Source organism: Pipra filicauda, unplaced genomic scaffold, assembly GCF_003945595.2.
Source record: "Pipra filicauda isolate LSUMZ 115617 unplaced genomic scaffold, ASM394559v2 scaffold497_size843975_pilon, whole genome shotgun sequence".
Taxonomy (NCBI): domain Eukaryota; kingdom Metazoa; phylum Chordata; class Aves; order Passeriformes; family Pipridae; genus Pipra; species Pipra filicauda.
Window position 1 is genome coordinate 551748 of NW_024104639.1, and position 14800 is coordinate 566547.

The 14800-nt window shown below is 35.9% G+C and overlaps 1 protein-coding gene across 1 annotated transcript in view; it reads right to left on the reverse strand.

Moving 5' to 3' along the window:
• CSMD3 (CUB and Sushi multiple domains 3) overlaps positions 1-14800 on the reverse strand; it is a gene marked incomplete at its 5' end in the record, with an annotated part of 538890 nt that overhangs the window by 256316 nt on the left and 267774 nt on the right. Inside the window, 2 exons of the mRNA XM_039386640.1 lie at positions 1441-1767; positions 2873-3055. Coding sequence (XP_039242574.1) covers positions 1441-1767; positions 2873-3055 — 510 coding nt within the window. The remainder of the gene's footprint in view (positions 1-1440; positions 1768-2872; positions 3056-14800) is intronic.

Consider the following 14800-nt stretch of genomic DNA (forward strand, 5'->3'; position numbering starts at 1 on the left):
TTTTGTTTTGTTTTGTTTTGAGTTTTTTTTTGGTTGGTTGGTTTTGGTTTTGTTTTGGGGGGGTCGTTTGTTTGTTTGGGTTTTTTGTTTTGGTGTTTTTGTTTTTGCTTTGGGTTTTTTTAAGTAAAACATCTTAAACAATTAATTTTTTTTCCCACACAGACAAGCAGGTAACACATTATTCTGGGGAGGGGAAATGTAGGTACACAGGTCTCCTTCCAATGATGCAGTTGAACATTCTCCTACATCTTAAGTAAGCCTCTGGAATTATATATAAACTCTTAGACAATAGGGAAAAAGACAGGAATAGTACTGGTTGCTCATGACATCAAACTTTTTGGAATGTGAAAATATTCATCATATTTTGCTTATTTTGTCTATTTGTTGGCATGGAACGCCTCTACCATCAGAAAGAAAACAAACAAACAAACAAAAAATACAAATGTGTGAGGTGGATGAGGTGGAGAAACTCTGGAGGATATGCAGATCCCCCCAGCAGACACTCCCTTATCCCTACCATCCTCTACACAGAGCTGCAAGACTGGAACTTCAGGCATTTCTGGTCCTTCCAATTTCCTTCCAACTACCCAAAAGGAACAACTTGGCTGAACTCAATCCTCATTTCACTGCTGCATATGCTCCCAGGAAAGTTTCGCACTGTATTTTGCAGTTATTCATGCTGTGGCTTTACAAATTGCTTCACTACATCTGCACTGGGTTTTGGTGTGAGATAAATGCCAAATAACTTGATAGAAACACAACATAGGCAGCTCTTCATATGTCCTTCAGAAGAAACGTAACAGTTCTGCCAGGAAAAACTAAGGTGGATAAGTGCTAACAGTATTTAGTACTGGAGAAGATTTTTAATATAACCTTCAATTATTATCATTATGCTGTCAGTAAATGTATTTAAGGAAGGTAAAACAGAGAAAAAGAAAACAAATCTATTGTGGTTTTATTTAGATAAGAGCTCCTATGGCTGCTCACTTTAACTGCATTGACTAGGAGCTACCACACACTGCAATCATTAGCTCCAGGATAATATTTACCTTCACAGCTAAACTAACATATGAGTTCTCAAGAATAACTGTTTTGTACATGTAATGATGGTGATTAATATTATGTAGCACAAATTGCACTATCAGCAAATTCAGTAAAGTCCTGTTACACAATTTGAAACTTGCCCGGTTTGACAGTCATCAAACAATGATCTCTAAAGCCATAAATGAGAAATATGCACATATTTATCTCTAAAGCCACAAATGAGAAATATACACATACCTTCAGTCCCAGCACAGAATTTATACAATAATCCAAACGCCTAATGTAGCATTTTTCTGAAGGTGTATTACCATAGTGTCATGTTTACATACTTATGCCTACCTCCTAAACTGTATGTTGAAAAATATGCATACACAATAAAAAAATACTATTACTCACTGTTATAAGTGATGTTAAATCCACGTCCTGACATCGAATGGTCAGCTTGAAATTCCAGACGCAAAATATGGCCATTACTGGTAAGATGGGAAGGAACTTCAGCACCAGTAAATGTTCCTATTATGGGGGAATCTGGAGAGTCACCATCTTTAACTGCAAGGAAGTCAAACTGAGATTCCAAGTCAAAGTCATTAAAGGAGAGATGGATTCGGCTCCCAGGGTCTGAAATTATTGTCCAGATACAGTTTAAATTATTTCCATATCCCTCTGGATAATCAGGTGAAAGAACTGTTCCCATCGGTGCAGTAAAATTGGAAAGGCAAGGAACTGTCAAAAAGAGAGAGAGGTTAGATAACAGAATAACACATTTCAATAAGGATTTATTTTAGTGCTAAATTTTTGTAAGAGATCTTAAAACTTGCTGATTATCTCAACTGAATAATTCATTATTTGTAATGATCTGTGAATCTAGAAGAAAGGTTGTTCATTTTTTTTAATCTTCGTATTCCCTTCCTCTCAATAAAACTACCTCTCAAGCAGAGCCCCCAAGAAATGAAGAACATCCTTGTTGCATTGGAAATCCACGGAAGTCCTTACAATTTAGCCATGATAACAATCACTTGGCACCACTTATTTTCTCTTGTAGGGAAGTATTTAGATGAGCAGACCTCCCACTGAGCACATTAAAGGGGCAGAAAGTCAATAGTGCTCTTATCATTTGTTGTTCACACAGCGGCACCAAAAATTAACAAGCCTCAAAGAGACAACAGAGATATTTTGTTGTTATCAGGATAACGTTTTATATTAAACCAATTCAGTTAAGCCATACTAAATTGAGTTGCAGAGATGAAAGCATCTGATTGCACTCTGAATATATTTGATCCATACTATTTTAGTGGAAAATTTAAGACAGGTGCTGCCACAAACACGTATCACAACATTGGTTTTACTTATGCTGTATAATGCAACTGGAAGAGAGCTATAAATGTCTATGATAATGTAAGTGCTAAAAGGTATTCATATATAATACATGGAAAAAATGTAAATAATTTAAAACCTTGATTTCAATTCAGCAACTTCTAACGTAAGGTAATATACTAACATATAAGACTAGATATAAAAAGTGTATCATACATATAAAATCTACAGAATCCTACCAAAAAAAGCCAATAATAAAACACTGTATCAAATCACATAAAGACAAATGCTTTAATAGTTACTATAAGAGAAAAAAGTATTTTAGCAGTTCTAGAACCTGTCTTGGGCATAATCATTAAGCATACCCATTACTGAACAAAAGTAAATTAATCCAGCCAGCAGAATTAATTGTATTGTGCTAACTCTGAAATCAATCACACAAATTATTACCTATAAGTAAAAACTTATCATAATGTTATGTCTTAAAAATAATAAGAAAATATTTGGTACATACAAATACAGATTGGTATGTTTGCAGACCACTGGTTGTTTTCTTGGCAAATGATAGATTTCTCTCCAATTAATTCAAATCCAAACTGACACTCAAATCTTAAAACATCACGATTAGAAAATCCATCCCCTTCTCTGATACCATACAATGGTGTTCCAGGATCCCCACAGCTTTCCTTTTCAATTTCTGTAGAAATAAAAAAGAAATTTATTTATAGAATATAACAAAATTCTTCCAGGTATATGCTGCATCTAGAAAATTTCAAGCAAATTAAAATCTTCTACATAAGAACAGTTGCCAAAATGCACCACCGCGTCTGATTCTATATTCAAGCTTCTTAAGGAGGAAATTTCGTGTAAGGAATCCCATGAGGGGGAATGAGTGAGTGGTTGTGTAGTGCTTAGTTGTTGGCTAGTGTTAAACCATTACAAGACTAGGGCCTTAGAAAAATCAGAACTGTTTATGTTTATAGACTACTTGAAATTTAATTTTATTTTGTAAAATTTTAGACAATAATAACATTAAGTAAAATATCACCAGTAGTACATGAGCTCTTAAAAGTAGAAATAGAGACCTGTCCACATTTCAATACAGGTCAGACTGACGAACCAATGGCAAAGAAATGGAGTAGTGACAGAAAAGAATTGCCCAGAGTCAAAAAGAGGCTAGACATAAATAGGTAGGTATATAAACAAACTTATACACACACATATTATGTAAACACATGCAAAAACCAGCTCTACTCAAATAACATTTTACCTCAGTAGTCTTAACTGCAAGGAATCTGAATGATTCTGTCCTATTTCTACAACTGTTAGAGCTATTATATTCTCTCAAATTGCACCGTGTTCTGAACTTTCAGTGGTAGTTAGAGGCATGGAGGGATCTTCTAAAAGCATTTCCACTCATGCCTTTCAAAAGTTCACAGGGCAATTCAAGCCATAATTATAGGTATGAGTTGGAAGAGACCTTAAATATCCTCTAGTTCCAACTCTCCTCCCATATCCAGAGACACTTCCATTAGATGGGGTTACTAAAAGCCCTGTCCAATCTAACTTTGATTACTTTGAATTATGGGGCATCCACAACTTCTCTGGGACACCTGTTCATAATGAAAAATGTCTTACTTACATTCAATGAAAGTCTATCCTGTTTCAGTTTAAACACATTAGCTCTCATCCTAGCACTGCACTCAGTGAAGAAGAGTCCCTCCCCATCTTCCCTGTAAGCCCTCTTTAGGTGCCAGAAGGCTGCTATAAGATCTCCACAAAGAGAGGTGCTCCAGCCCTTTGATCATCTTCATGGCTCTCCTCTGGACCCACTCTATCGAGCTCATGTTTTTCTCATGGCAGGAGCCCCAGAGTTGGAAGCAGTACTTCAGGTGGAGTGTCCCAAAAGTGGAGTAGAGGGGGAGAATCACTTCCCTTGACCTGCTGGCCACGCTTTTTTTGATGCAGCCTAATGTGCAATTAAGTTCCTGCTCTGCAAGAGCACATGGGAAGGTCATATCAATTTTTCATCCACCAATATCCTCAAATCATTATCTGCATGTCTGCTCACAATGCACTCTTCACCCAGCCTATAGCCATATTTGGGACTGCCCTGATCCAGATGCAGGAACTTGCACTTGGTGTTGTTGAATCTCATGAAATTCACACAGGCCCACCTCTCAAGCCTGTCCAAGTCTATCTGGATGTCATCTTTCCCTTCAGTGTGCTGACCACACCACACAGCTTGGAGTCATGAGAAAACTTGTAGAGTGTGTACTCAATCCCACTGTCCATGTCGCTGAAACGCATCACACTGGTCCCAGTATGGACCCCTGAGGGACACCACTCATCACTGGTCTTCACCCAGATATTGTACTGTTGACTGCAACTCTTTGAGGGTCACCATCCAGCCAGTTCCTTATTCACTTGTAGCATATTTGTCAAATCCATGTCTCTCAATTTTAGAAATAAGGATGTTGTATGTGACAGTACCAAATGCTTTGCACATGCCCAGGTAGGTCATGCCAGGTCATGCAATTCCTTTATTCACCAACACTGTAGTGCCAATGTAGGAGACTGAGTTTGTCAGGCACAATTTGCCTGTACTGAAGCCATTCTGGCTGTCACTCATCACCTCCTTATCTTCCTTGTTTCCAGAAGGACCTGCTTCATGATCCCGCCAGGCACAGAAATGCGACTGACTGGCCTGTAGTTGCCTAGGTCTTCCTTTTTAAGTTTTTTAAAATGGGGGTTCTGTTTTCCGTTTCCTCTCAGTGGGAACTTCAACAGTCTGCCACAACTTTTCAAAGACAATGGCTAGTGGCTTAATTTCATTTGTCAGTTCCCTCAGGACATTCAGATGCATCTCATCAGGCCCCATCAACTTATATGCCTTCAGGTTTCTTAGATGGTCTTTAACCTGGGTGGTCTTCTGTGGTGGGAGACACTTCACTCTCCCAGTCCGTGTCTCCATTCTGTGAGGTGAGTGGTGTGGCTAGAGCACTTGCTAGTGAAGTACAAGGCAGAAAGATTTTTGAGTACCTCAGCCTCCTCCTTGTTTGTTGTAGCCAGGTCCCCTGTTTCACTCATTATTGCAGGTACAACTTCTTCCATCTTCCTTTGTTCTCCTATGTAGCTGAAGAAACTCTCTTTGTTATTTTTCATTCCCTAGTCAGGCTCAGCTCCAGCTGTGCCTTGGATTTCTTGATCCTCTCCCTGAGATGGGACCTCAGGAGGTGTCCAGGCTCCTGCTCAAGGTAGACCCAGCTTTGAGCTAAGACCAGGTACTCAGGGATTTATCCAGTTGGGTCCAGAAAACCTCCCAGGATGAAGAATGTTCTGGTAAACCTGTTATTGACTGTCTGTGTGGTAAAAAACAGTTTTTCCTTATATCTAGTCTTGTTCTAACTTTGTCCATTGCACCACCAGCCTTCCATCACGCACCAATGCAGAGCCTGACTCTGTCTTCTCAATAGATACTGACAGGCTAATATTAGACCCTACTTCTACAACTCCCTCAGGTTCTCCTCACAGGGCAAGTGCTCTAGCCACTGATCTCCTCAGCAGGTCTCTGCTGAAGTCACTGCAGTTAATCACTCTCTCAAAACTGGATGTACTGGCCTCCATTACAGTCTGACCTATTTACTACTACCCTCTATCCTATCATTGAACCTGTTGGGGTTTTTTGGTTTTGGTTTTGGGGTTTTTTGGGAGGTTGGGAGTTGTTTGTTTGATTTTGGGGGTTTTTTGGTTGGTTGGTTTTGTTTTGGTGTTTTGTTTTCATTTTGTCTTCCATCCAGTTATCTCTGAAAAAATTCTTGCATTCAAGTCAAGACATTATATTCACATATCCAACTCTGGATGAGTGGACAGAGTGAAAAGCTTTGGTAAGTTTTAAGGTAGGCAACATCTACTGCTGTTCCCCTGTCCAGTGACCAAGTAACCTATTACAGAGCAATCAGCTTGCTAATTTAATTAATGAATTAGGCATTCACAATCACTTTCTTCACATGCCAGAAAAGGGCATCCAAGAAGACTTGATCCATGATTTCCCCAAGAACTGAATAAAGGTCAGCCTGCATTTGCATAGGTCAGGCTTTTGTTAAAGGTCATAAAACATTTTCCAGTCTTTATTTATCTCTCATAAGCTTGACAAACCAGCAAAGATAGGAAAATGGCCTCAGAAGGAGATTCACCTGTTCTTTTAGCACCCTTGGGTGCAGTCTGTTATGTATAGAAACTTGTAAAGAAAATATTGTGCTCAAGATAATAAACCTAGGAATGCACTCATCATCCACAAATAGAGAAAATATGGTACATAAGTAACAGAAATTCAGAACAAAATGTTTTTTTCCTTGTCTAGTCCAACTATCACAAACTTCTTTCATGAGAGATGATAATTATAAAAAGGATAGAAATCTTAAAAATAAAATTAACTTATCACATGCAATAATAGCAACAAATATCCCAATACCATAGTTTGAAAATTTCTCTTTAAAGGTCTTGCTACTACTTTTTTTACATTTCCATATATTTTGACTATGAGAAAAAAACAAACAAATAGAATTTTGATTTCAACTCAATTTTTCTGGAGTAATATTTTCAGCAGCATGCACTTGATTTCTCAAAGCTTTCAGCTATTAAGGCTCTAAAAACAATTAAAATGTGACAAAAAGTAAATAAAGAACATTCCATTTTAAAAAGAAAATGAAAAAGTGTTGAAGATTATTTAAAAAAAGATTTCACAGAGTTTTGTAAGGCTTTATTTTTCTGTTTGGTTAAAGAAAAATCAAAAACAACAAAACAAAACCAGTCAATAATAAGCACAAAACCCGTTAACTTTTCTTATTACTTTATTTGTATTTTTTAAAACAGTTCTAGGAGAAGACTAATATAATTCATAATTTTTAAAAAATAAAACCAGGTTCAAACTCTCCTGAGATCACAGACCTCCAACAAAAGTTACAGCTGTCCTGAAGAAACAATGTAAAATATCCCAAAGAACACATGAACTCACTCCTATCTTCAGTGTTGGTGAGACTGTTAATGTCAAACCTACAGAACTACTCAGTTTTTAACTGCCAAAGAAATACAAAGTTTTCCTAGGCTGTCCTTCTGGACTAATACTATTCTAAGTGTCTAAGGCACTTCATATTTCATTTAGGAAAACAAATGCATTCTATAAACTAGTTCTCCAACAAGTGATTACATTAAGTATCTTAATATAGTTTTCTCAAATAGTATATGCTAGACAGTAAACTTATTTATACCTACTTAAATTTAGTCTCCTTTGGGGCTACTAATATGATGTAGTTGGGCAAATGGTTCTCTTTAATTATTATTTCATCCCAAACGACAAATGTTTCCTTGTGTTTTGTCAAATTTGAAAATATATATATATGAGCAAAACTGTTAGGACTTAAAGGAACAGTTTCTGCATTCAAAAATTGTTAGGCAGACTATAGTTATTTACAGGAGCTACTTGGAGAAAAAAATTCCCTTATCCTATGTGATTGCTGTATTTGAGGGATTACATCCATAGCCTTATATTGAATTTGTTTTCATAAATGAAATTAAGTTGGACGAAATGCTATATGAATAACAGAATTAAATAAAATAAAATATCTCTAAACCTCATTTGTATCCATTTACATTTATAGCAAATATTGCCTCAGTATTTTAAATTTGTCCTGCTTGCATTGCTTGCAACATTCTTATATACTTCTCTGTAAATTTTGTATTAGCATCAGTTCATCTCTGAATTTGAAACAGAATATTTTTGTCATTACTTAGCTCTCCTCAGGAGCAGAAATGATAGGGTTTGGGTTTTTTGTTTTGTTTGGGGTTTTGTTGCTGTTGTTTGTTTGGTTTGGTTTGTTGGTTTTTTTTTTTATTGAAGTGCAAATAGCTTTTGGATTTGTTTAGAGAACATCATAAAACTTCTTTTAAAACAGGAAACAAACATTCTGCTTTCTGGGCTTTTGTCAGATAATCACATTTTAAATAACAAGATCTAATTCATATTCGTTTGAATTCACTAAGGGGGAAATTATATTCACGTTTTTTACTACTAGCTCTACCACTTGTGTTTCAGCTTCCCTGCAACGTATACTTGTTTCAAAAACTCCTAAGAAGTTAGGTTCAGAGCCTGACAGAGCCTCTCTTCTTGATAAATTCATTCCAGTCCCTCACTGTAAATAATTAATTTATGATAAATAGAAATAATTTACAGTTGTTTTAAGATTGGCAGAAAAAAAACAGTAAATTTTCAGACAGTGCAATTATTAATGCCATAATGCAGACGTAGAAAAACCCCACAACTATAAAATTGGAAATGTCAGTGTGTGGCACCAAACAATGAAGAGAAATGGCATTTGGACCACTTTTCTGGAACATAACTTGAATTCCTATCAAAAACTGTGTGTAAGAGTCCACTGCTTAATGTTTTAGTTGGACTAAAATGTCACTAATTATAATACCTTCTTTCATATCATGCACATGTAAAGAAAAAAGTTGCACTTCACAGCAGAAATTATTATAGAGTATATTTTAGTGGAAACACTATTTTTACGGGATATGGCATGGTATAAGCATTTGGAATAAGTTTGTTATATAATAGCTACCTTGAAAAGTCAAAAGTAAATTTATTGGTTAAGCACATTTTTGTATTTTATATTTTGGTTACTTTGTAGTCTTACATATTGATTTTTGTTCTTTTTTATGATTTAGGCTGCTTTTTGAGATTTGCACTTCATGTTACCTACATTAAGAGATGGCTAGGATGGATATTTGTTTTCCTGTGGTCACTACCACTTACTAATAAATCTGTGATACAAAAGACGAACATTGCTATTTATGCCTAACGAAAAAAACCCCAACATGCTAATGTTATTTCTATTAAATAGTCCCTTTTTATTTTGTAGCCTTATAAAAGGAAAAAAAAGAACATCTAACCATAAATAAAATTTGGTAAATGTGTTAAAAATTAATCAGGCATGTTCTTTTGTGGTTTAAGGCTTTTGAGACAGAAAAAAAAAATCCATTTTTGTTTTCAGATTTTTTTTTCATGAAGAAGGACATTAACAATAAAAGAAGGCATGATTTCTGGTAATGTGAGAGATCTATAATTTTTTAAAGACTAACTCCTGGTCATACTCACTGATGCTTTTAGATACTCGCTTCGGAAACTCTGTACAAATTTGTAGTTTGTAGCTGCACAACACTAAATTAAGTTAATAAATGCCAAAGTATTCTCTAACAAGAAATGTCTAGAAAACATATCAAATTGAGGGAGAAAATAAAATAATAATATAAAGAAAAATAAAGTAACCATCTCATTTTGTTTTAAATTATCCTTATGTTATTTTTGTATATCGCTCTGAAAGATTTCACATATTTCTAACCAGTGATGTACTGAAGGGAGAGCCCAAGGCTACAGTAGCCACCAGTATAGGGATAGCAAGATAGGAATGCTCTTTTTCTCTCACCCTCTGTCTTTGTGAAGGACAGGCCCATTTTGGAGGTGACTAAATGGGGCCTTGGGGAAAAGAAATGGTCATTTACTACACAAATGCATTTTGACAGAATCACACTGGAGGTACGGCTTGCAGAGGTAACTTGTCTATCTTTTCCCTTCTGTAACTCAAGTGAAAATAAAAGATCAGAATGTGATTCTTACAAGAAAAACAATTTTGAAAGAAAAGTGATCACTGATGCACAGTGGAAAAGTACGACACTGAAGACTTGTCACCAGTTCAGCAGAGATTCAACATCTACAGTCCTTCAGAGAAACACCAGGCAAAGACCAATCACTGCTTACTTTAGCAACATTTTAATGCCCATTATTTGTTTTACTGAACATATCAATGGATATATGAAATACAACTAGATTTGTTTAGTCATTAGTAAAATTGGATTTGAATTCACTATATATTATTTTTTAAAACTAAGAATACTGGATTAACTAAATAGTAGAATGTGAAAAGAAACAGTGTTTGAGTGTGTGATTCAAAAAGGATAAAACTGGCTGTTTAATATTTGAATTTGTTATGTCAAAGTTACAGACATTCAGCATCATATATTGACACATTGACATTTTGCAAGACAATATGGAAAAATATATATAATCCCAGTTTGAAACACTAGGGTATGTACAATTTATACACACATTACTGAATACATATTTCTAATTTAGTTGTGAAATTGCCGGTGTTCCCAATGCAGGATTTGCTTATTCAAAAAATTAGGAAAATACGCCATTATATATTTCACAGAATCACAGAATGGGTAAGGCTGGAAGGGATCACAGTGGGTCATCTGGTCCAACCTCTATGCTCAAGCAGGGTCATCCCAGAGTACACTGCACATAATTGCATCCAGACAGTTCTTGAATATCTCCAGTGAGGAAACAATGTGTATAACTTTTGCTTGCAAAGGCCAAGGAACCATTGGTAGTATAATCATCTGGATTGGTTTTGTGTGGCAAGGGTTTGATAGTGGAGAGGCTACAGGGTGGATTCTGTGAGAAGCTGCAGGAAGGTTCCTCCATGTCTAACAGAGCCAATGCCAGCTGCCTCCAAGACAGACCCACTGCTGGCCAGGGATGAGCCCATCAGCCACAGTGGTAGCACTTCTGTGATAATGTATTTAAGAACAGGGAGAAAAAAGCTCAACAAACTGGAGCTGGAGAGAGAAGTGAGAATATGTGAGAGAAAATGGTCTGCCTCACCAAGGTCTGTGAAAAAGGAGGGGAAGAATGTTCTTCAGACACCACAACAGGGATTCATACCCTCAATACCCTGCGGTCTGTGGAGGAGATCATGGCGAGGCAGCTGTGCCCGTGCTGCCATGGAGGATCCATGGAGGTCCACACCAGAGCAAAGATCCACCTGCAGCCCCTGGAGGCCTGAAGGAGGCTGTGATCCTGTGGGAAGACCACTCTTTGTCTGGCAATAAATTAAATTATTTTCCCCAAGTCAAGTCTGTTTTGTCCTCGATGGTAACTGTAAGCTGCCCTTGTCTTGACTCATAAGGTTTTTTTGCTGTATTTAATCTCCGGTGTTCTGCAGAGGCATGGAATGAGAGAGCCCCTTTGGTGGGCACCTGACATCCAGCCAAGGTCAACCCACCACACCATCTCCTTTATCTTGAAAATTAGAACTTAAATCATAAGGAGAAAACGCACTGAAAGTGCAGGAAGTAGGAAAATAGTTAATAATTTATAAATCAAGAACATATATATTTCTCTGTTTTAATCAGGATGATCAATAATGAAAACTATTGGAAAATTATGCTGTATGTCTTCGTAGTATGTATAGTCTAGAAACATGATCTTAAAGATACATAGCAGACAAACAGTTTTGGATCAATTTCAGCAATCTTAGGCTATCATTACCAATTTACATGGGAATAGACTGGAGATTTGTTACATTTATTCGCAATAGGGTTTAGGTATTGCTATTATCAGTAAACAAAACAGAAATTTGAATCACCTAACAGATAATACCTTCTCCTAAATACTACAATGTTTATATATATCTTCAAATAAATGAGACATTTTGTTTCTTACCTTACTGTTAAAGCATGAGTATTTCTATAAACAAAGGATGGAAGTTCTTTTCCAAAAGAACCAAGTGTCTAGTGCCATGTGATTTTCAGTTATATTTTAGAGGTTATCAATACCTTTATTTCATTCTAATGATCAGATTTTTATCTCTAGGTTCCATGTCTTGGAAAGTCCAAATATATATTAAAAAAATATTCACTTTTTCTACTATTTTTACCCAGAACAACTAGTGTGATTTTTTTTAGCCTCAATTCTGACTACAATAGGTTTTATATTTATTTTTATTTCTTTTTTCCCCCCTTGTGTGCCTAAAAGACAGGAAAGGAAAATCTCCTCTAAGATACGGTGTGGCTATTTTTCTAGCGATTAGGAAGTGTGAGGATAGGGAATTAATCTTGCCCTGATTTTAAAGAGAAATACGATGGAACAATGTGTGTAGTAAAACTATGAAAACTTGCACTTCACATGACCTCCAGCTGCTCCTCACTGCTCCAGACGAGACACCCATTACAGTGTTTTGTAGCACCTTTCTATTACAGAAGAAACAGGTACATAAGAGGACAAAAGGAGAGGAGAAGGAGGATTTATGGATACAGTCTTATCCCTTTATGAATTCACTAGGTGTTTAGTCTATAATGTGTTATACAGAACAGCCATTCAAGGGTATAGTGAAACTCTATGGAGAGAAAAAAAACATCTATAAAAGATGTTCTTTCCCTACCATGTGGGTGGTGATAACCTTCTGTACCCTTGCTGAATTGTGCCAATTGTCAGGGTACTTCTTATTTCCTGATCATATAAATTGATGAGCCAGAATGTGAACATTTCACAAAGGAAAAAAAGCTAATTAATTGAGGGAGGATAATTGGTCTAAGGTTACTTATAGGAAAGTCAGATGAGGTTCCTCTGAGAATGACGTGGGAAAACAATAGCAGACACCATCAAAAGTAATATTTTATGTATAGCACAGGCTCTCAACATTTCTAGTATAAAGAAAAACCAGTTACACCATTCTCCATGATAATAGATTTTTCAGAGGGACAGCAATAATATCAGCATGATTTTTATTGCATTTTTCATCTAAAGTTTTCTACTATCAGCATAAAATATTTCCTAATTATGTTCTGTTATATATTTTTAGGTACTTACAAACTTTATGGGTATGCATACTTCCTTCTCTTTCTATTCAGGACCATGTTCTGTATCTTCAAGTTGAGTTATTTACTACTCAGCCAGCAATAAACTGGCCCAGCTAATGAATGAGCCCTCTGGGGCTTTACGTAATAACTGCACCTCCAATAAAATAAGTTACTCTCTTAATTTACGTTTAGAAAATAAACTGGTATGTAGAACTCTATCCACACAAACAATTTAAAAGCACCATGGGACTTCTCATTCATATAAAAGTTCACAAACACTGCGGTATTTCCCAAATTTCTGTCAAAATATTGCTAAATCCCACTATCTTATTAATTCCAGATTTGCTTGCAAAAACAGCTGGTATTTTATCACTTGATGAAATTTCACTTAAAGTTGCCTCAAGAGATTTCTGTTCCCTGCATAATTTTATCGCCCCAAACCTTATCAGTATGGCTTTCCTCCTTCAGCCTTATTGCAGTAATACTTGCTTTGTCTCAGTATAATTTTGATGTGACGACGCACGTCAGGAGAGACGTTTCATGCTCCCATTATGTTCTTCTGAAACTGCAGTGTGTACATACATCTTTACATTCCTGTTTGCCTATTCTTTGCTTCCCAACCATTACAGCTTTTAATCTACAACGCCTTTCCTCTTTAGCTAATTTCCCTCTACCAATACTCTAGAGAAGAGGTTGGAAGGAGGCATGTTACATTTGCTTTTATTAACACAGCTGCTTCAGCCTGGAGGAACTGCATTTGGGTGTAGTTAACTAATTCGAGATGGCTTTTGCTTAATGTACCTGACTTAAGCTGACTAAAGGTGAATCACTGAATAATTTGAAGAAATTTTCATGTAACTATTTTATTTTAAAGGTTAAAATATAATTTGACATTCTGGAGTCCTATATAACATAGTTAAACCTTGAAAATTAAAGTATTTTTGTTAAAGAGAAAATATCTATGAATTTTAGCAGCTCTCCCTTAATGCAACTTTTAATAGCAGACAACTACCTTGTTAGCTTTCTTTACAGAACTAGAGATACTAGACACTAGCAAGAAAGAATAAATGGAAAAAAATACCAAGGAATCATATCTAAATTTGCATCCTTTACATGAACAGTTTCAATGCAAATACACAGAATACCCCTTAGACCAGCAGTTACTGCTTGACCTGTCAAAAGGAAATAACAATGTGAATGTGTAGTCACCACATGCAGAAATGTCTGTAATAATTTTCAAGGTAGCATTAAGCCTAAAATCCATTTAACAGCAGTTACATAAATTCTATAATTACTGTGCCTGAATACTCTTTATTTAAGTGGATGGGGCTTTTCTCATTTTAAAATGAGAATGTTTTTCTTCAATACATTAAATCATTTGATTTCAATGAGAAAAGTATAAGCATGTTGTTAATCATCATAAAGAAACTGAAGCTGCAGAGAATGTGGTCCTTTGATGTTTACAATATATTTTACATTATGATAAAAACATGCAATACACTATTTTAATAATGTGAGCAGTAACAGGAACCCCATTTGTGTAATTGATGATTTAACTTTCACTCATCTTTAGACAATCTTCAGGAAAATAGAATGTTTCAATAGATTAAATAGTTTCATCTCCATCTGCCAGTATGCTTTTGAAGATCATATAAATAGAAATGAACTAATTCAAGGGATTTTTTTCTGGCATTATGGGAGTCAGAGTTGTATAGAGAATTTTGACTCTTTTGTTATG